At 42.3% G+C, this 22500-nt stretch overlaps 1 protein-coding gene across 1 annotated transcript in view; it reads left to right on the forward strand.

Moving 5' to 3' along the window:
• tenm1 (teneurin transmembrane protein 1) overlaps window positions 1-22500 on the forward strand; it is a gene marked incomplete at its 5' end in the record, with an annotated part of 403177 nt that overhangs the window by 16395 nt on the left and 364282 nt on the right. The window contains 1 exon segment of the mRNA XM_084041664.1: window positions 2324-2647. Within this exon segment, the coding sequence (XP_083897790.1) occupies window positions 2324-2647 (324 nt within the window).

Raw genomic sequence — 22500 nt, forward strand, 5'->3', positions numbered from 1 at the left:
TTTCCTTCACTTTCCAAACTTCCATTTCCCATAACCGAATTCTAAACAATTAACATGGGTGAGAAAATTTACTCAACTTCCCCTAACCCATTAATACCTGTAACGCATCTGTGTCACTTTAGAGTTCTTTTGCTATTCAAAAATATCAGATATACAAGCTCGTAGCGCGGCACCGAGTGCCGCGCTACGAGCTTGTAGATCTGATATTTTTGAAAAATCGTGAAAAAATATTTTTTTGATTTTTTTTCAAAAAACTGTTAGGATTTAGAAAATTCTTAGAAGCGGCCTCAGGTCTTAAAGGGCTAAGGAAAGAAGTAGACCTGTATTGTATTGAATTGAATTATACTGTAACTGAAGTAGCTACACAGTCTATCTGATGTTCTCAGATAACAGTTTGATAGTAGCTCTGTGCCTGGCTTTGGGAGGTCGCTCTAATACCTGAAAGCATTGAAGAGTCTCAATTATTCCTTCAGTCTGAGTCAATATTAATAAGGTTTGATCTTTATCTGATCTTTTCGCCCTGCCAAGGAGAATACAGATGAGATCAGCTCTCTGTTTGAGCAGCGGTTCAATAGATCTCTGACTCAATAACACGCAAGATGCATTCGAACGGGATGTGTCTCAGACCTGTGATAAGAGGCAAATCCAGGTTGGCATTTCGATTCAGAAAACGTTCCGTAGAAAAAACTAAATACTAAAAACTTGTTAAAAATGGCAGCGCAAATGAAAGCTTGTCTCTTTCACGGAAAACCTCAAAGATTTTCATGTTTCGGCCAATGAACGCCTGCCTCTAATCAGATACAAGAATGGACCTTTTTCATGGCAGCCATTTTGACATGAAATAGTAGGGTAAACACAGGTGTTACCTATTACACCAATTCAGGTTCCTTTCCATTCAGGCCATAGTTAGGGTGCTGCTTTATTGTGCATGTTGGCTCACTGGAAAGACTCTTCTACACTAAATGGAACAGAACCTTCATTAGCATCATTGCCAACACCTGTGTTTAGCCTGAAATAGACCCTTTTGGTGCCTACCTCATGATGACATCACAGCTGGAGGCAATACAAAGGAATAATAGACCTTTTTCCACCGCAGCCATATTTACATAAATAGTTGTGTACTTCCTTCACAGGTGTTACCAATGATGCTAATTAAGGTTGCGTTCCATTTAATGTAGCAGAAGTCTTTCCAGCGAGACAACATGCACAATAGCAGCAAAGCTGACTGATCTGACTGGAACACAATCTTAATTGGTGTCATTGGTAACACACCTGTGAAGTAAGTAATATTACACAACTATTTATGCCAATATGGCTGCCATTGAGAAGGTCTATTGGATTGAGGCAAACGTTAATTGCCTCAGGGTAGTAGCAAAGTTCTTTGGTAATGGATTACTGTACATCACCTGAACATGTCATTGTGTTGTTGAGGGCCAATATTGGAGTAATGGCTCCACCTAGACATTTTATTGCATACCTGCTGCCACTGCCAAGTAAAAAAAAAAAAAAAGTGTCAATGAATGGCTAAATGCGATAGTATGAGATGATTGGACTTCATATCTCTCGTGTGTTCAAGAAGTATTTCGCTACTGCAGTCCCCACTATTAGCTATAGAGGATATGCGTGTGACATCATCATCAAACCCGGAAGTTATGCAGGAATGCCTACTGAGTGTCAAAAAAATACTTTCTGGCCTTGACAGCCCATGCATCCAAACAGAAAAGTCATATCTGATTGCATTAAACAACATTAAACAATGTTAAACTCACTTTGCATGTTGCTTTGCCACTCGTTTTGCCACTCGATGTGCCATTCACTTTAAGCATGCGCATATCCTCTATACCTGTAAAAAAAATATATATATATACTGGGTTCAGGTATTTTTTTGCCAAATAAAAACAACACAATAATGTTTACTATCAGTAAAGGATTCTATTTCATGTCAATATGGCTGCCGTGAAAAAGGTTTATTTCAGTCTGACGGCTCTCTAGCACAGCAAAGTATGTATGTATGTATGTAGTTTTATGTTAATATAAATTATAATAAATACATTATTAAAAAAATAATATATATACATACCTTGGCTTTTTTGGCTTCTTTTTTTTGGAAACATACATTCAATATATGTTTTCCTTGTATGGAAAAGTCATACATCTTACAGAGACAAACATCGACAAGGTGGACCTTGTGGTTTCACATATTCAACCCCTCCCTCTCTTTCTCCCGCCTCTCTCTCTTCCCCCCCCCCCTCTCTCTCTGTCTTTCCCTATACTCTATCCCTCCCTCTGTCTCTCCCTCTCTCTCTCTCATCCCCCTCTCTAGACTTAGACTTCTGTAAGGTGGCTCAGATGAGGAGTCCAGACTACCACCTTCACCCTCCTCCTCCGCAGCAGCCTCAGGAGGAGGTGGAGGAGGCTCTGTGCTCTGGACCCGCTGCCCACGCCGTGCCCGGGCGTGGCTACTCCCTGGGGGTGGGCTCCGACGTGGACACGGAGCCCGAGGCGGACCCCTCCCCGGCCCACGGCCTGCAGCACATGTGGATGCGCGGCCTGAAGTCGGAGCAGAGCTCCTGTCTGTCGAGCCGCGCCAACTCTGCGCTCTCCCTCACCGACACGGAGCACGACAGGAAGTCCGAGCCGGACAACGGTGAGTGCTATTCTGTTACGTTTACCGTGCAGTTACTGGAGTACTGTGACTGCCTGTGTACGCTGATCATCCCTCTGTGGTTGTAAACACAGAGAGGCGAAAAGCCGTGAAGTGGTGCTAGCTAGCTTAGCGGGGGCGGGTGCTTGTTCCGTGACTGTATGCAGTCTCGTTTTGTCCCTCAAGTCCCCCTGAAGGCATGCTTTAGTCGTTCTCCAACTATTGCACATCGAGTGCTCACGCTATCATATTTTGCAGAGGTTGCCCAACCCGGGGAACGCGAAGCAAAAACAACACATAACAGTATTTCTCCTTTTTTAGAGGTTTAAATAGCAGCCTTGGGCCAGTCTCGGTGCCCGAGTGGAAGAGTTCTTGAGCTAATATGAGCCTTTCCCCCTCATATTCCCATTTCCTTCAGGTCTCTTATGATGCGCTCATGTGGCTATATGCTGCTACCGCTAACGGCTCAGCTCTCCTGTCTTTGAAGGCTCCTTCAAGTGGCTTAAGTACTGAAAGTGGGCTATCGATTATTGAGAAGATGAGGTGTGTGCGTGCGTGCGTGCGTGCGTGCGTGCGTGCGTGCGTGCGTGCGTGCGTGTGAGGTGTGAGGTTGGGGGGGCGTCAGGGGGCTTACACTGGAGGTGAACCTGGGGTTGTCCGGGGATGGGTGGTAGAGCTTTGGAGCCTAGAAACGGAAGGGGATTGGAACGCTACTGGAAGCTGAGGGGGATTTTGTATTGAAGAGTGTTTTTGAGTTAAACAATCATTATGTAAAAAAAGTTTTCTACATTTACAATAACAAGAAAGCGTTTAGTGCAGTCATGCCCAAGGCCTGCATCTTCTGCTAGCCTCTTTGAGAGCCAAGCAGTCGCAGGGGTTTTCAACGTGTTTCAGGCCAAGGACCCCTTAGCTGAGGGAGGGATGAAGCAGAGAACCCTCACTATATTGTTTAACATTGTGTTGCAGATTAAACGTGTTCATAGATTTCATAGATAGCTTCGTATAGACTCGTTTGACAGCAGCACTATCATCAGTGTCGTGTACATTCATGTTTTTGTTTGTTTGTATGTCTTTTCTAACATTACGTTGGATTCATGTTAAGGTGTATTTTCAGACATTTAACCACTTATACTGTCAATAATACGTGGTAAACTTGACCTTTGGTTCTGTACTTGGTCTGCTCTTTTCCCCCCATACACTAAACCTCTTCCCTCCCAGAATGTGGATCAAGTGGTTCATGAAAAAAATGTATTTGGTGTCGCCCTGTCATAACTCTCAGGTCCCCCTAGGGGTCCCGGACCCCCTGTTGAAAGACCCCTGGTCTACGAGGTTCATGAAGCACATGAAGTATGAGATTCACTTGAAGCCAAGACAATATCAGAGCCCATCTTGTATCGTATCTAATTTATTCAAAAAAATTAGCTTGTATATCTGCTATTTTTGAAGAAAAGAAAAACGTGAAAATGTGTGCAAATCTTTGAATATGTATACATTTTTAACTCAAATCTATGCTTCTGGTGAGGGTCCCTAGAACAAAATATTTTGAGATAGGGGGGTCCGCGGTCAAATACATATGACCAGAACCACTGATATTATAGCAGCATAATTTAGGATTTAATTCATTTCATTTAGAATAAGTTAGGATTTAGAAGACATTTGCATTATCCCCATAAGTAAAGATTTGAGTTAAAAATGTTTAAAAAACATATTATATGTGTTTTTTGAACATATCTTTGAATATATTATATTAAAAGATTTGCACAAGTGTTTTCCCTCACACGCAGTACCGTTCTATCCAAACTGGAGTGTTGAGGCCAGGAGGCACTTGCAGGAATGGTCAAAAGGGGGCGGGGCCGCAACTAATGGATCATTTTCCTATCGATTATTCTATCGGTTACTTTTTTCAATTAATCAAATAATCGAGCAGCGATTTAACCCATTAAGACCTGAGGACGATTTTACAATTGTCTTCTAAACCCCAACTTGTTGCTATATCGGTGGTTCTCAAACTTGTTCATAATAGCCAAGGACCCCCAAAATGATACGTATTTGGCCGTGGACCCCCATCTCAAAATACGTTGTTCGAGGGACCCCCCAGAAGCAAAGATTTGAGTTTAAAAAAAATGCTTTGAAAGAATATACATTCAAAGATTTGCACACATTTTCACGACTTTTCAAAAAATAGCAGATCTGCAAGCTCGTAGCGCGGCACTCGGTGCCGCGCTACGAGTGCCGAGGGGGGTGGCAAAAGTGCTGCCGTAACAGGAAGACCTTGGGCTCGGGAGGAGAGAGAGAGAGGGGGGGAGCGGGGGGGGACGGGGACGGAGTGAGAGAGATGAAGGGACACAACTGGGAGGAAGAGCCTGGGAAGTTCTGGGAGGGCGCCAGCCTGTTCGTCTTGCCCCGCTGGGCTTGGCCAGGCTCCCTGCAGATGGAGGAGTTAGTTAGAGGCACACAATAACAAAGACGGAGCCTCTCTCCAGCCCTCTTTCCCCCCCAAGGGCGCTGTCTGTCTGTTTACGGGCCTCAGAAAAAAAAGGTGGAACGCTTTCACCGGCAGAGGAAAGGGAGAGAGAGAGAGAGAGAAAAAGAGAGAGAGAGACAGAGAGAGATTTACAAGTGGGAGAGTAAGGGAACGGCGGGGCGAGCGGGGATATGGTAATGAGGAAAGAGAAATGGTAATGTAACGGCATAATTAGAATGAGAATAAAAGAACGAGCGACAGAGGGGTAAAACAGGTGAAGGAGAAGCAAGCAGCGACTGAGCTCCAGACAAAGATGGAGGCGGACGTATAGCAGAGGAGAGAGAGAGAGAGAGAGAGAGAGAGAGAGAGGAATGGATGGATGGATGACGGTGGAGGGGACATGGGATGGGTTGTTTACATTGGGAGGCTGCCAGGGCGCTGTTTAACCCATTGAGACCGGGAACGCATCTGTGTGTCATTTTTAGATTTCTTTTGGCTATTCAAAAATAGCAGATCTACAAGCTCATAGGGCGGCACCGAGTGCCGCCCTATGAGCTTGTAGGTCTGCTATTTTTGAAAGAAAGAAAAAACGTGAAAATGTGTGCAAATCTTTGAATATATATATATTTTAAAGCGAACATTTGTAACTGAAATCTTTGGTTCTGGGGGTTCTACAAACGTTTTCTAAATCCTAACAGTTTAAAAAAAAAAAACACCATCTCAAAATATTTTGTTCCACAGGACCCCCAGAAGTTGTAACAGGAGTTAAAAATGTTCGCTTTAAAAATATATATATATTCAAAGATTTGCACAAATTTAAAAAAAATGTCAAGTCCAGCTTGTATATCTGCTATTTTTGAATAGCCAAAGAAATCTTAAAAATGACACACAAGATGCGTTCCCGGTCTTAAAGGGTTAATGAGAGGGGGATTGGATATGCCTTTTTCCGCCGCTCTGCATGTCTGCCCCGTGCAGAGCCACACTATCACACTGGAGGAGAGAGAGAGAGAGAGAGAGAGAGTAACAAGGAGTGAGAGTGCTCTCAGCTTTACACAGTAATCAGTTAGTGACGGCGGTGAGTGGTGTGGACTCAACGTTATTATTACCTTCACCCTGAGGGACTCCCATGTCGAGGGAGGATAAGGAGGAGGGTGTGTGTGAGCGTCAGGAGGAAGAGGAGGATAAGGAGGAGGGTGTGTGTGAGCGTCAGGAGGTAGAGGATGGACTCCACGCGGTGATGACGCGGGGTGAAAAGAGATGGGTGGTGATGAGTGACGGGTGACAGTGCTGGAATGTCTAGACCGTTTGGGGGCTGTTACTGTTTCTCAGGGCGATGCATCTTCCTTGGCGTCCCTCTCCTCTTTCATAATGTCGCCTCTGCATCATTCGGCGACCCCTCCTTTTCCTTCAGCGGCTCCTCTTTCTGTCACCCACCTCTCTCCTCTCTCCCTCCCCTCGCTCTCTCGCTACTCTCTGTCTTCCTCTCCCTCGCTATCACTCTCTCCCCTATCCTCCCTTCTCTCTCTCTCTCTCTCTCTCTCTCCCTCTCCCTCTCTCTCTCTCTCTCTCTCTCTCTCTCTCTCTCTCTCTCTCTCTCTCTCTCTCTCTCTCTCTCTCTCTCTCTCTCTCTGCCAGCAGAGCAGCCCTATACCATTTATTCTGATGCTCTGGCTGTCCGTCTCCCTCCAACATGTGGCCAGGTGTGTGTCCATGCGTAGCATCCCCTAATAGGAAATGCATTATGGATGTCACATTGCTCTCCATCAGCACAAAGTCTCGCGGGCTCCTCCGTTTCCTAGCCACCGCTCGGCAAAAAAAGAAAAAAAAAAGAAGAAGAAAGAAAGTCAGACGGAAAAAACACAAAGCGACTGATGGCGACGGAAGGTTGGAATCAAAAAGCCTGCATCCCTGCCAAAATGAAAGTGCATTTTAAGTCAGTCCGACCTTGCTCTCCCTTTGTCTTCTGAGCACCCTGCCCTCCCAAACCCATTAATGATGTCAGCTTCAAACTGGCAGGAATCCTTTTGTTCCTGCTCTGATTGAAGCTGACAAGTCAATTTAGTCTGTGTGTGTGTGTGTGTGTGTGTGTGTGTGTGTGTGTGTGTGTGTGTGTGTGTGTGCGATAGATAGATAGATAGATAGATAGATAGATAGACAGATAGATAGATGGAAAGACAGGTGATATATCGTAGAGCAGGGGAGATGTGGTGCAGGGATGTTTTATGTGCACAAAGGTTTGTACTTTTTTATGTCGCGTGTGTGTGAGAGAGAGAGACACACCTCTAATAATGTTAGCTTTACGGTAGTCAGGAGTGCTTATCTGACCCACATGACAAACCACACAGAAGAAAAGAGTTTCCTTACATTTGAACCATTTATTTATGTCCACACAAAAGAGAGCATACAAGGACACACATATTAAAGGTGCAGTAAGGTTACATTCACAACATCACGGCATATGTGTTCATGATACAGTAAGCATGTCACTCAGTACTCTGTGGGTATAAGTAACAGCATCTCCGCCATATGTGGCGGCTGCCAATTATAGCAGAGACAGCGCAATACTTTGCCAGCCTTTTCTCCTCCTTTTTGGGCATCCCGAGTTGTTGAAACCCTCTTAACAACCAGTCTGTGGTTGTGTCCTAGGCTGCCGAATATAAAAACAAATAGTCTGCACCTATAGCCCAGCTCTGAGATGGTATGTAGAAGTGGTTATTTAAAAGGATCCTTGGCTAATAAGATAAATATGCCTTAATACATTATAATTGCCCTCTATGACTTAAATAAAAAGAAATTAAACACCTTCAATATTTAATTTAATTTAGAAACAGTTCATCTTTTACTCAAGAGGGGCAATTGCCCGTCTCAAGTTGATGATGTAATTTGTCCACGTGTGGTCTAGCCCTATGGAATTTATGGAATGCATGTGCAAAAAAACACATATTTAAAATATTGATTTGATGCTCATATTAACCTTAGGAAGTATTAAGTTGTTTTTTATTTTCACATTCATTCCATAAATTCTAGGGTTGTCCGATATTGGCTTTTTTACCGATAACCAATATACCGATATTGTCCAACTCTTAATTACAGATACCGATATCAACCGATACCGATATATGCGGGGATTATTGTGATTAGGGTAAGCTCAAATTTCATATCACACACACCCTATACAGTAAGAACTCCTGTAACTTATTTATAAAGCAAAAAAAAGAAGAAAAAAAAAAGTTTTTTTTCAAAAACCGATACCGATATTTTCTCGATATCAATTTTTATGCTAATATCGGCCGATAATATCGGGAGGCCGATAATATCGGACATCCCTAATAAATTCCATAGGGCTAGACCACACGTGGACAAATGACATCATCAACTTGTGACACGCATTGCCCCTATTGAGTGAAAGATGAACTATTTGTAAAATAAATACAATATGTAAGGTGTTTTTTTGGTAGAGGACAATTATAATGTGTCACAGCATATTTGGCTTATTAGCCAGGGATCCATTTAATGACCGTGGTCATAAAGGCTTCCTCTAGGCTAGGGTCAAAGGTGCAGGCTATCTCTAATACAGACACTTCTCTGGACACACACACACACACACGCACACGCACGCACGCACGCGCACACACACACCCACATGCACGCACATGCACCCACATACGCATTGCTAAGAAATTAATCAATTTTTCACAGCCAGTGTCAATGACATTGACACTCACACTGATAGGAGGGAGAGAAGGGGGGGGGGGGGGGGGGGGCGGTGCAGTGAACAGGAGAGGAGAGCAAAGCAGAGGAGAGGTACTGATGGATTGGAGTGTCATATAGTCTTCAATTACAGCGGTGTGCAATAATAAAATACTGCTGTCGAGATTAGCTGTATTATCCGGGTTATGGTACTATTGTCCTGTAATGAGATGGTAATTAATTGACCACTCTTGCATTAGCCTAATCAGATGTGGATTTACTCTTGCCTATAAGCACTTATTGTCAGTTTGCTGTTGGCATCGAAACAACAGCCGACCGTGCACTCGCATGCATTGAGCTTGCTGGGCTTGTCATTGTTCCATTTTCTTTCTCTTTTTTTTCCCCCCTTCACTGTTTTCCCTTTTTTTTTAAGTACCTGCCTGTTTCTGCAGAGCATTTAATTGTCAACCTCAGACCTTGCCAGTGTTAGAAAATAAATTGGTGCCAGTGTCCTGGTTAAAAAAAAGTCTCTTTATTGTGCGAGCGCTAATGCAGGTGCACACACTAGGCTAATAACTGGAAGTCATTTAAATAGTAACTTTTTGTGTTAAAATGCAAATATCTATTCTCTGGCTGGAGTGAGCACTTGAATCTGATTGATTGAAGGGCCTCCGTTATTGTCTTGTGACTGGATGTCCTGTAATGGCTGTCTGATAACTGTGGTGAATGAATGGGCTAGAGGGGTTTGCCTGTGATAATGTTTGTATTTCAGCCCTATACTCAGCCTGCTAATGGGTAGAAAGAAATGGCTTTTTTCAAATTGCCTGCAACGTTCAGTTTGCCAAACTTTAATGGTCAGGGTCGGCTGAAATACACCGGGTTCTGAAAAATCACCTTTGTTCCGTTACAATGAAACCCCCCTGCATATAATACGTGTCTTTGCTTTTACATAAATGCACTGGGATATTACCTTCGCCGTTGTTAAATGTTAAGTATACACAACACAACATAACCAGTGATGGAAGAAGTACTCACATTTTTTACTTAAATAAAGTAATCAATAACCTGTTGTAGAAATAGTCTGTTACAAGTACAAGTTCGGTATTCAAAATTGACTTGAGTAAAAGTACAAAAGTATTGGCGTCAAAATTTACCCAAAGAAGCAAAAGTATAGGTCTGAAGTGTTTTTGTAATAATCCAAATCTAAATCTACAAAGTAGCAAGTAACTAAATGTTTCCAATAATTATAGTGAAATAGAAGTACAAAATTTGCCTTTGAGGCATAGTGGAGTAGAAGTAAAATGATTGGAAATACTACTTACCTAAAGTAAAAGATACCTCAAGTACGTACGTAAGTAAAGTACTTGAGTAAATGTACTTAGTTACTTTCCACCACTGAACGTAACACAAACTACATTAGACACAACACTTCCATAAGAACACGAAGGACAGACACAAATACACTTAAACATTTTAGACGTTTTCAGTTAGTTTAACTCGTAAAAAGTAAAAGTAGACAAGGAGTGTATTAAGATAAAAGTAGTTAACTTATCCATTTGTAACTCAGTGAGTACAGTACAGTATAAACAAATAAAACTGAGATAAATGAACACAGTGTAGTGCAGAGGATTCAGGTGTTGTGCTGGTAACGAGGCGTTGATTGGTGCCACTTGAAGTGATTAGCCAGGAGGTGTGTTGGACAGGCAGTGACACACACACACACACACACACACACACACACACACACACACACACACACACACACACACACACACACACACACACACACACACACACACACACACACACACATGCGCACACACACACACACACACACACACACACACACACACACACACACACACACACACCCACACCCACACCCACACACACACACGCATGAATCTGAATCAGTAGCAGTAACATTTTAATTCCAAATATGGGGTTTTGGTACAAGCTGATTGCTTTGGCATATGGTGCACTGACCCGTATAGTTGCCCATGTTGCATGCAAAACAAACTCCAACAAATAAAACTAAATTAAACAGTGAGAAAGGCAAAAAATACCGTTTCTTTTTCAATTAGCTTTTAATTATTATTTTTTTGTAACTATTGCAGCTTGAAATGATTTCGCGTATCGTTGCTGTTGGGCAGAATCTTTGTACCGTATGTCCAAAACCCATACTTTTCAGTAAAATGGAAAGAAAATAACCTGTGTTCCTTTATAGTTATTATTTAGTCACAAGCTCTTGTTAATACTTTTCAGTGGTTACATATTTATAAAACCTACAGACAGAACTACTTTTCACATTCATTTTCACACAATTTTTCTCCGACAAATCTTTTTTTGATAGGATGTTTTTTTTTTTACATTAACCACTTAAACCCTAAAATTCCTTTTTTGGGGGAAACATTAGCCGAAAATAGCAGATCTACCCTGTCCCTGCTTCATCTCTCTCTCAGCTAGACCCCTGAAATAGGGCATTCATTTACATACAGGAGTGATACTGACAGTCAAGCCTACACCTACATGTGGGGTGTACAGTATTGTCTGTCATTGGAAGCATTTACAGTACATTGTCTTCTAGAGTAGTATGTTTTTTAGACACACATCTATGCCCACTTAAATGTGAATGCATGCAATTACACAACATCATTGGAATTTAGCATTTAATGCTGACCTCTATGGCAGAGCTAGCAAAAGCAGGGAATGTATGCATTTATTCATGAATGTCCACAGTATTTGTGTTTAATTATGTTGATCTGCTGCAGCGGAGGTATCTCTGCGAGCATAACGCTGTTAGAGGCAAAGAGACAGACTTACTGGAAGTCAAAAGTGTAAAAAATAAAATTTAACATTTAACATTATTACTTGCAAAGTCCTGTGATGCAATTCTCACCACCGGGGAGCAAAATCATTTTACACTGAAACGCGAGACCTTTATTCATCTTCATTAGGTATGGATTTATTACCTCTGGACAGCTGAGGTGGGTGGGTGAATGTCATTTGGGTACAGTTATATATCAGACCTATCTTTTTCCTTTCTTTTACCCCGTATTATTGTGTTCTTGTCTAAACTCTACAGTAGGCTATGTCATAGACGTCATTGGTTACCAAACTTTTTGGCTCAAGGCACAAAATAGAAATTTGATGTCTCCCCGGGACCCAAACTAGTAATAATAGCCGATCTACAAGCTCACAATTTTTTTTTTTTTACATTTCTGAAATTCTCTCTTTAATTACTGAACATGTTAGATGTACTTACTTTTTAAAAATATTTTTGAAATAATGAATTTCTTTATGTTATACGTTCTAGTGTAAACACACATTTCATCAATCACGGTGTCATCTGTAAATGTCACTGACAGAATCATTCCACCTGTGGATGAGGGTTTGTTCATTCTAATCCTTAATAAAAAAAAATCAAGAAAAACTGCAGTTGATATTACTTTTACTACAGTTACTATTACCAAAACTATGATTATTACTGCTACAGTAAAATACACAATAACACAACTACTATTACTATAGCTACAGTGCAACTGTTGCTACTATTACAATTACAACAATTACTATTTCTACTACTACTACTACTACTAATAACAATAGATTAGTTCATTAATTATTATCAATCTCAACATATGACAGTACTAACAATGTGATGTTTTTTTTATGAGGAGGCATATGAAGATGTCACTGCAAATCTGTCTGTCACCGTAATGACCCCGTTTCTTGTCCTAAATGAATGAAACATTGTTGTTATCATTCTGTTTGCCTACATCACATCCAGGGTTGCCAGATCTGCTTATTATAATTTCCCCCCAAGATTTTATTTGAAAATAGCCGATATACAAGCTCACAACGCGTCGCGATGCGATGCGTTGTGAGCTTGTAGATCTGCTATTTTCAAATAGCTGATGTATATGTTAAAGTGCTCATGTGGCCCATAGTTGCTTCTTTTGGGCTGGTTTTCCTAGACCTGGTTGCTTGTTTCCCTCACAGAATCTGGCAACACTGATCACATCGCTTTTGTGACATTGATCTATTTGATAGGTACTACTGTACGTATTTCTGTGATTTTATAGTTTAATTTCAGTGTGGAATTATTTACTACACTGTATTCACTGTATTTGTTATATAGTATCATAGAATAACATTTGTTATATAGTATTTCCACTTTTTCTTTTTATGTATACAATTTACATATATTCAGTGTTAAAGCTCATTTATTTGAACCTGAGCAAGACATTGACTACACCTGTTGACCGTTGCAGCTCAGCACTGATGGCACTTTTAGCCCTCGGCAGATTACGTCTGGGATTGCACAGGGAGTTGAGCTGCCCCGGTCGCTGCGTTTCCGAACCAATCAGCGGCTGCTAGGGGCGGGATCATCCAATCACCTGCCTAGTAGCTTGAAAAAAAAGAAAAACCGTCTGTCATCGATTCTGCCTACGGAGTCTCAGATGGAAGTACGCTGTGAAACGAAAGTGTATCGCAAGCTTCTTCCATTTGACGGTGTCAGGTTACTCCAGCCCCTCCTGGGTGAAAAAAAAAAAAAGACTGAAAACACGGTTCAGACCGTGTTCGGCACCGAAGCGCTACTCTCTGCAAACACGGTTCAGACCGTGTTTGGTACCCAATGTGTTAATTGACCCAACAAATGCATAATGGCGAATGTGCAACACCATTTTTAATGTGTCGTACAACACTGTATATACTGTACGACTTACGTGGTTAGGTTGACAAAAGGGTCTTTTGTTCTGCCTATAGCCGCGTTTCTTCTTTTTTATAAATAAATAAAAACTGTCCAGTCAAAAAATAAAAAAATAAAATAAAATCCATGTGCAATAACTGTGTGCATTTAGCACATCTAAATTCTACCACAATTACCATTGAAAGGGGCCTGGGGGGCTTTATGCTCAACTATCCTGACTAATTTCCATTTTTTCTTAATGTGCTATTTTACAGTAAGTGAAGGATAAGCAAAATTAATGCAATCTTCCCTCTCTCTTGAATGGGGGTCGTTGTGACAGCTAGTCTCTAACACAGAGTATGCCTGCCAGGTCTGCAGAATATTTTCATAGCAAATGATGCCATTTTGCCCCCAAAATTAGATAGCTTATTATTCCTTGAATTATTACATTATTATCTAAAAAATGATATATTAAAATGTGTAACATACTGTAAGCACACCAGACCCAGTTTGACTTTTTTTTCTGCACAGAGCAGCAGTTCCTCTCTTCACTTCGAAACAAACCGCGTCAAAGTTTTTAAGGCGTGGCTCTGCAAGAGACTAGGCATCTGCAAGAGGTTCTGTCTTGGTTGTTTGTGTATCTTGGTTGTTTGTGTGTCTCTGTCAGAAGCTAATCTGACCAATCAGTGCCAAACGTTGTATGCACACTCACACTGCCAGTAGGCAATTGGACTGCATCTCACAGTGTATTAACCCTTTGAGACCTGAAGCCGATTCTACATGTCTCCTAAAATCCCAACCGTTTTCTGAAAAAACGTATGTTTCTACGTCAGCGGTGCTCGAACTTTTTCATGTCAAGGACCCCCAAAATAATATGTATTTGGCCGCGGACCCCCATCAAAATATTTTGTTCCAGGGACCCCCCAGAAGCAAAGATTTGAGTTAAAAATATTCGCTTTAAAAATATATATATATTCAAAGATTTGCACACATTTTCACGATTTTTTCAAAAATAGCAGATCTACAAGCTCGTAGCACGGCACTCGGTGCCGCGCTACGAGCTTGTATATCTGCTGTTTTTGAATAGCCAAAGTGTAAAATAAAGCTTTGTAGCTCAAATCAAAAAATGACACCGTTCCAGGTCTTAATGGGTTAAAATTAGCTAAAGGGAGGATCGACAAGCCGACGGACCACGCCATCATGTGTTGTAACATAAATCCCGTATTGATTTCTTGATTCTCACCGGCTGATTGGTTAAATGCCGATTGTTTTATTTTTGTCTTCTTATTTTATCGTTGACATGTTGCACTTTTATTGTTGTGAAGCACTTTGTGACTCTGATGTCTGTGAAAGGTGCCCTATACAAATAAACTTTACTTACTTACTTAACTTACACGCTCACGTCACTATGACTCAGCCATTCCCAAATGCAGCTACGCCCAAATATGGAGTGTGTTGTCTGACGTCATGGCATCAGGCGCAGAACAGATCAGTCAGCTCCATGTATGGGCACAAAAGGAGGAATGCCCATACATGGGCATATACTGATGACATCAGCGATCTCCATATATGGGCATGAAAGGGACAAGGACTGACAGATACAGAGATCTTTACAGATGGACATATTGGTTGGATCGGCGGTGTGACGTAGGTGTTCCTATAAATGGACTGCAGTCAGTTTGCATAAATGGACGGCAGTTATATATAAATGGACTGCATTTACACATAATGGCGACGTTCTCCAGAGCGTTTTACAAAGTGTTTCACATTCACACACATATTCACACACCCACGGCAGAGGAAACCATGCAAGGCACCGACCTGCTCACATGAAGGAGTTACTGTATAGGGGGTTCAGCGTCTTGCTCAGGCTGTAACCTTCCCCAAACATACTGTATGAGTGATTCATCATAGATGATTGACGTCACACGCTATGGTCACATGAAGTCACATGAAGTCTGAGAGTCACATGGCAGCAGTGGTGGAAAAAGTAAAACATTTTTTTTACTTTAAGTAAAAGTATCAATACTGCAATGTAGAAATACTCTGTTACGAGTAAAAGTCTGGAATTCAAAGTTTACTTGAGTAAAAGTACAAAAGTAGTGGTATCAAAATGTTCTTAAAGTACCAAAAGTAGAAAGTACTCATTATGCAGAATGTCCCCATTTCACAAGTTTTCAAATGTCTAAAATGTCTAAAAATAGCAGATCTACAAGCTCACAATGCGTCGCATCGCGACGCATTGTGAGCTTGTAGATCTGCTATTTTCAACTGTCCGAAGTGTATATAGGGCTGAATGATTAATGTATGTTTTGTAAAGATAATCAAAATCTACAAAGTAACTACAGTAGTAACTAAAGTTTTCAAATAATTGTAGTGGAGTAAAAGTATCATATTGACCTCTGAGGTTTAGTGGAGTACAAGTAAAAGTTACTGAACATTGGAAAATACTCCAGTAAAGTGCAGTACTTGAGTAAATGTACTTAAGGTTGTTACACACCGGGGCGATTTTTTCGTGCGAATAATGCGTTTCTTTTTAAAACCTTATAAAGTCAATGGCTCCGTACATGGAGCGAAAAAGCGAAGCGAAAAAGCGTCTTTTAATTATTCGGAACGAGTCCGAATTTTGCGTATATTCGCTATTTTCGCCGGTGTGTAAGGACCTTTAGTCACTTTACACCACTGGTCACATGGCAGCCACGTCCGCTTCGATTTCTTTTCCTTCTGTTGCGACCCGCTGTGGGAGGGGCCAGGAAGAGCATGTCGTGTCATCCTCCGGGGCACTAACGGCCTGCCCGAACACTGACCATTACAACTTGTAACAATCCGTGAAACTTCGTCCGTCTAGTTTTGGCTGTGCCCGTGTTCAAAGAAGACAAGTTGTTGAAAGTGTTGGGTTGAGCGCTCGCACGGAGGAGCGAGGCTACACGGAGCACGGCGAAGCGAGTGACCTTATGTTTTAATGAGCGAGCTAACGGAGTACAAGAGGAGAGAGCCGCGACACCGAGGCTATTTGGGAGAGCATTCATTATGAATTCTTTGCCGTGGTGTTTTTGCGATTGTTCTGGTTTTAATTGCTCATTTTCAGCTTACAGACATTTGGTATGCGGCCCGTTTCCTTTTTTTTTTGGGATGAAATGAAAGGACCCGGTGAAATGGCAACAGGTGTTAACAGCCTTATTACAGCCATTTGAATACAGATTTCTCTATTTTATGATGCAACCAGGAGAGTTATTAGGCAAGTCTGACTTTTTAATTACACAGTAAAGGAGTTAACAATGGCTTCGTGGTTTCAATGGTTGTTAGCAAGTCGAGTGAAATGGGTTTTAATCTCCTGTCTTCTGATGTCAGAAGACTTGATTCCAATTTTGGCGGTTCAGAGTCCTCGCTAACCTCACCGAAATCCTACAAGAGCTACTAACAATTCCCCGCTACATACGCACGCAAGTACGCGCGCGCACACACACACACACACACACACACACACACACACACACGCACACACGCACGGATCCTGTCCTGTTGTCGAAGCGTTAGTCTAGTCTTTTTGCACCATTAAAGAATTGCTAAATTGACTGTGTGCTCCAGAACTAATTTCTTTGTTCAGATCACTCGGATATTACCTCTTTGTTCTACACACACCCCCAACAACTCACTGGAGTAGCCATAGTAACTGCTCCGTGTGTGTGTGTGTGTGTGTGTGTGTGTGTGTGTGTGTGTGTGTGTGTGTGTGTGTGTGTGTGTGTGTGTGTGTGTGTGTGTGTGTGTGTGTGTGTGTGTGTGTGTGTGTGTGTGTGTGTGTGTGTGTGTGTGTGTGTGTGTGCATGTGCGTGTGTGAGAGAGAGAGAGAGAAAGAGAGAGAGAGAAAGAGAGACAGTTTATACCCACGTTTATGTGTGTATCTGTTTGTCTGTGTGGGTATATTTGTGTCCTTATCTGTGTGTGTGTGTGTGTGTGTGGCTGCAAACAGCAGTGTAGCTGGCCGCTGTGCTCTCCGAGGCCCAGGGGGTTTGCAGGAATGGATTTGTCTATTAGCTCGTAAAGAACATTGCTCAGTGCCATATCGATCATTGGAGCTGTAGCGTTTAGGGTCTTTAAGTTGTAGAGTTGATCTAGTGGTACACAGACTCCCCTGGCCATTTTACCAGAGTGAGAGATGATCAACTTAACCCCGGTTGCCTCGCCTGGCCAGAGGAAATGCTATAAACACGTCCTCTGGACCTGGGAACACATTTTATTGAACTGATAGTTGACCAACAGCCTGGAGAGAGTCTTTTTCGGATCCATGGTTTGAATGGTTGAGATGGTTTCCCTGTTGAGAGCAGACAGCCGGGCAGGTAGCTATCTTTTAACCCATTCAATCCGGGAATGCATCCGTGTCATTTTAAGATTTCTTTGGCTATTCAAAAATAGCAGATGTACAAGCTCATAGCGCGGCACTCGGTGCCGCGCTATGAGCTAGTACATCTGCTAATTTTGAATATCTGCTAATTTTGCTAATTTTGAAAAAACAAGCATCGTTCTTCCATAGATTCAGTGTACCTTGCCGGAGGACCCGACCACACTTGTTGCTGGCTGAATGGAAATGATGTGGGCCGGTGGTCGAGAGTTGAACAACATAACGTGGCTAATATAAACTGCTTTTTTTTTTGTTGGAAAAAGTCATGTCAAGATATAAAGTTGTGTGTGCAACATTTTCACGACTCCATATGTAGTCATATCTAATTGATTAGCTAGGAGACTCGACCAGCCGATTTATTTATTTTCTAAACTCAAATAATTCTTCTGTTGGCTATGTTCCCCGTTGTAATAAAATTCATTTTATCGACGGTGGTTGAACACCCTAAATACCTTGGCATACGTAATACCTTGACACGGCCCCAAGCTTAGTTCAGTTTCCGTTTGCGAGCCGCTCATTACGTAGCGTTGCTGTCCAACAGCAACTTTGTATTTCGATATGTCAACTATTTGTTTTTCCATAAATTAATGGCGTACTACAGTACATCATACAACATACAAAAGTATGTTGTATGAGCCAATCTACGCAAGCTCACCGTGTGGCTACATGTGAGCTTGTAAATCTTCAATTTATTTCCCAAACATTTTTTAAACTCAAAGTGGTCAAGCGTGTCTTTGGGTCTTACAAAATATTTAACCCATTAAGAACGCATCTGTGTCACTTTAGATTTCTTTGGCTATTAAAAAATAGCAGACCTACAAGCTCATAGCGCGGCACCGAGTGCCGCGCTATGAGCTTGTAGGTCTGCTATTTTTGAAAAATCGTAAAAAAATATATTTTTATTTTTTTTCAAAAATCTGTTAGGATTTAGAAAACATTTTTAAGAATCACCTCAGGTATTAATGGGTTAACCAATGAAAAGTGTTTACAAGAGCCTAATATGAACTACAGTATGAACTACAGTGGATCTGTTGGAAGGAACACAGGATATTTTATTCCCATTTCCTGAAAAGTAACAGTTCTGGAGATTACAAGGTTTGGAGCGGACGGACAGCATTGATAGTTAGACATGGAAAGCTTGTGAGTGTGTCTGACAGGCTGTCAGAGCGCTGGGCCCCCCTGTTGTCCTAATGGTGCCCCTCCACAGCTCACTGAGCCAAGTAGAGAGAGGACCTGCTGGACTGTGCTGCAGGCTGCTGGGGGGTAAGGACGGTGCGCGCTCGCCTGTGTGTTCACCCTGCATTTATTACTGTGGTTGTGGTTGTGTACTACTGTACACTACATCGTCGCTGTTGTTGGGTGGAAAAACCTCTTATGTCCCAAAATGTTGCATCTCAGGAAATGGAAAACGAAAAAAGAACCTGTGTTTCAATCATCAAATTGTTCATATTTTTCTTTGGTTAATTACTTTTTAATCCCAAAGACAGACCCATTTTCACTTTTTCACTTTCACTTTCACTTACAACACCCCCCCCCCCCTCAATTTAAAAAAATAAATAAATACATTAATCCATTAAGGCCTGAGTCCGATTCTTAAAATGTTTTCTAAATCCTAACAGTTTTTTGAAAAAAATATAAAATATATTTTTTCACAATTTTCCAAAAATAGCAGATCTACAAGCTCGTAGCGCGGCACTCGGTGCCGCGCTATGAGCTTGTAGATCTGCTATTTTTGAATAGCCAAAGAAATCTAAAATGACACAGATGCGTTCCATTTCTTAATGGGTTAATAGACGATCTTCAGTGTAAGCTCACAGCGTGTCACGATGCGATTGCGTTGTGAACTTGTAGATCGGCTATTTTTTCGGTAATTCTGCGCGAGCCTCTTGTATGACGAAGTGGGGCATTCATTTACGGAAAAACATACAAAGTTAAAATATGGAGATGCTAGTTGTCTTCCTGACGGCGACGATATGCCACTGTGTGTGTGTGTGTGTGCGTGTATGTGTGTGTGCGTGCGTGCGTGCGTGCGTGCGTGCGCGCGTGCCCGCTATGATTCTCTTTATGTACCTCCCTCTGTGACCAAACTCTTGTGTACGCAGTCCCCTCCGCCTCCCTCAAATCTTCCCATCTCAGCGCCATGGCAACAGTCATCAAATGAGAACATCAGCCATTGCTCTGAGCTCATTCTGTCCACGGGCAGCCTGGATAAACAAACTATGTAATGCAAATGACAGGATCCACTATCTGCTAGCCACTTTAATGGAAGGTCATATCAAGCTTGAATTAATAGGTCATTGGTGCAGGGGAGGTGGTGGGAGGGAGGGAGGGAGAGAGAGGTGCTTTTATTTATTTAAAAACATAATAAACAGTCAAGGGAAGGGAGCTTAAAAGCGCTTTAGCCGCTGGCGCAGTGGGTATGGAGTACAGTATTAGAATGAAAGAGGTTAGTGTGTTGAGTGGCAGTTGAATAAGCTCACAGTGGAAAGGAACAATGGCTGTGTGAGTGTGTGTCGAGAGATTAGTGGACAGGAGAGGCTGAAGGCATGAGTGTGTGTGTGTGTGTGTGTGTGTGTGTGTGTGTGTGTGTGTGTGTGTGTGCGTGTGTGTGTGCGCGTGCATTTATGCGTACGTGGACGTGGACAGTCGCACTCAACTCCCATACGCGTGCATGCTCTCACACACCTACACGCGTGTACATGCATTCATACATGCGCGCGCACACACACACACACACACACACACACACACACACACACACACACACACACACACACACACACTACACAAAATGACATGCATACCTCCGCCCCCATACACCCTCACAAATAAAAACACAGATACTGGAAAAAGAGATGCTCAGGTTGATTTGTGTGCTTTGTATTTTGAGGGTGTTTGTGTGTGCTCGTGTGTGCGTGCGTGCGCACGTGTGTGTGTGTGTGTGTGTGTGTGTGTGTGTGTGTGTGTGTGTGTGTGTGTGTGTGTGTGTGTGAGAGGTCAGGCGGCAGCCAGGTTTTACATTAAGCACTGTTGGGTTGACAGAGGAGAGGGTGTCTGGGAGTCAGAGGAGGAAATTAAAAAATGTGATTTTTCTAAAGGGAATGTTTCTCTCCGTCTCTCCTGTATTTTGTTGAGGGGCTCCCGCTCGCGTTTGGAGATGGAATTCTTTTGTGTTCCGACGGTTTGCGAAGACGTGATGTCATCCAGTGCAGGGCACTAACAGCTAAGCCTTTCACAATCACTCGCCATTACACCTTTATCAATCCGTGAAACTTTGGCTGAGCCGTGTTCAAAAAGACAAGAGTTGCAAAGTTTTCGGCGAGGTCGCGGCGGAGCGAGCCTGTGGAGCACGTCGAATCAATTGACCTTATGGTTTAATGAGCGAGCAATGCTGCAGAAAGGAGCACAAGATAGAGAATATTTCTCTCTCCTTCATTTTGTTGAATGGCGGCCCCTGCTTGTTGTTGGAGAAGGATTTCTTTTGTACTCTTGTACCGGTCTCTGACTCAGAGTAGATAAGAACCCACACAGCGCGACACAGAAACGATCAGGCAAAGAATTCAAAGTTCACAAGGTTTAATCCAGTAAACAGACCGTCGGTCAGAACCAAGAGATCGATCAGTGAAGGCAAATTTAGCCGGCCGGGTTCAGGCGGAGAATGAGAGTCCAGGGAATCAGGCAGGAGTTCTGACAGGGAGGTTCAGGAGTCGGGCGGTAATTGGTGGGAGGGTTAGCGTAACATGAAAGACAATCTGGTGAGAAACAAGACTGGACTGAGCCACATGCAGGCTTTTCTTAGTGGGGAGCCGCAGCCTCCACTAAGAAAAACGGTAAAAGGGTGCCAGTGGGGCTAATTAGAAAGTAAAAAATCATACCAAAGGTTTTTAAAATAATACTTTTAATTCATGTTAAATTCATAAGATTATGATGCCAATTTAGATAATACTTTTAATTCAAATTAAATTCATAAGATTATGATGCCAATTTAATCACTTTCAACCTGGCATCCCAATGTTGTGCATGCCTTTGTCAAAAATGTTAAACCATTTTAGACATTTTCAGAATTTAAACTTTTAAACTTAAAATAGCATATCTTACAAGCTCACAATGCTCACAATGCGCTGCGTTCAGCGATGTGTTGTGAGCTTGTAGATAGGCTTTTTTTTTTTTGCCCTTTCGGAATAGAGGTCAGCAGCCAGAGGCTATATGGCTATTTTGGGGGTCCTTGGCACGGAAAGGTGTGGGAACCCCTGTACTGAGTGACTAATGATGGAATGAGCTGCATGTGGGATAAACCAGGTGAAAGGAATGAGATGATAACGGATATGTGCTCAGTCCAGACAATGAATGGTAGATCTGCTCAGCCATGTCATAGCTTCTGCATGGGAATAAAGAGAAGGACGTTGGGCTAGGAAAGCAGAATTCCACTCGCTGTCCGCAGCAAGGGTCCCGAATTCAATGGAATAATCAATAAATAGCCGACGCCCCTGGACCAGGTTAAACCGTCCACAAGCAGCCACTCGGCCAGAGGTAGCATAATCGAAAACCTTCCGGAGATAGGCTCTATGCACAGCAGCCATATTGTGAGGACATTCACAGGTGTTACCAAT

The sequence above is a fragment of the Gymnoscopelus microlampas genome, assembly GCF_963454915.1.
Source record: "Gymnoscopelus microlampas genome assembly, chromosome: 18".
NCBI classification, from domain to species: domain Eukaryota; kingdom Metazoa; phylum Chordata; class Actinopteri; order Myctophiformes; family Myctophidae; genus Gymnoscopelus; species Gymnoscopelus microlampas.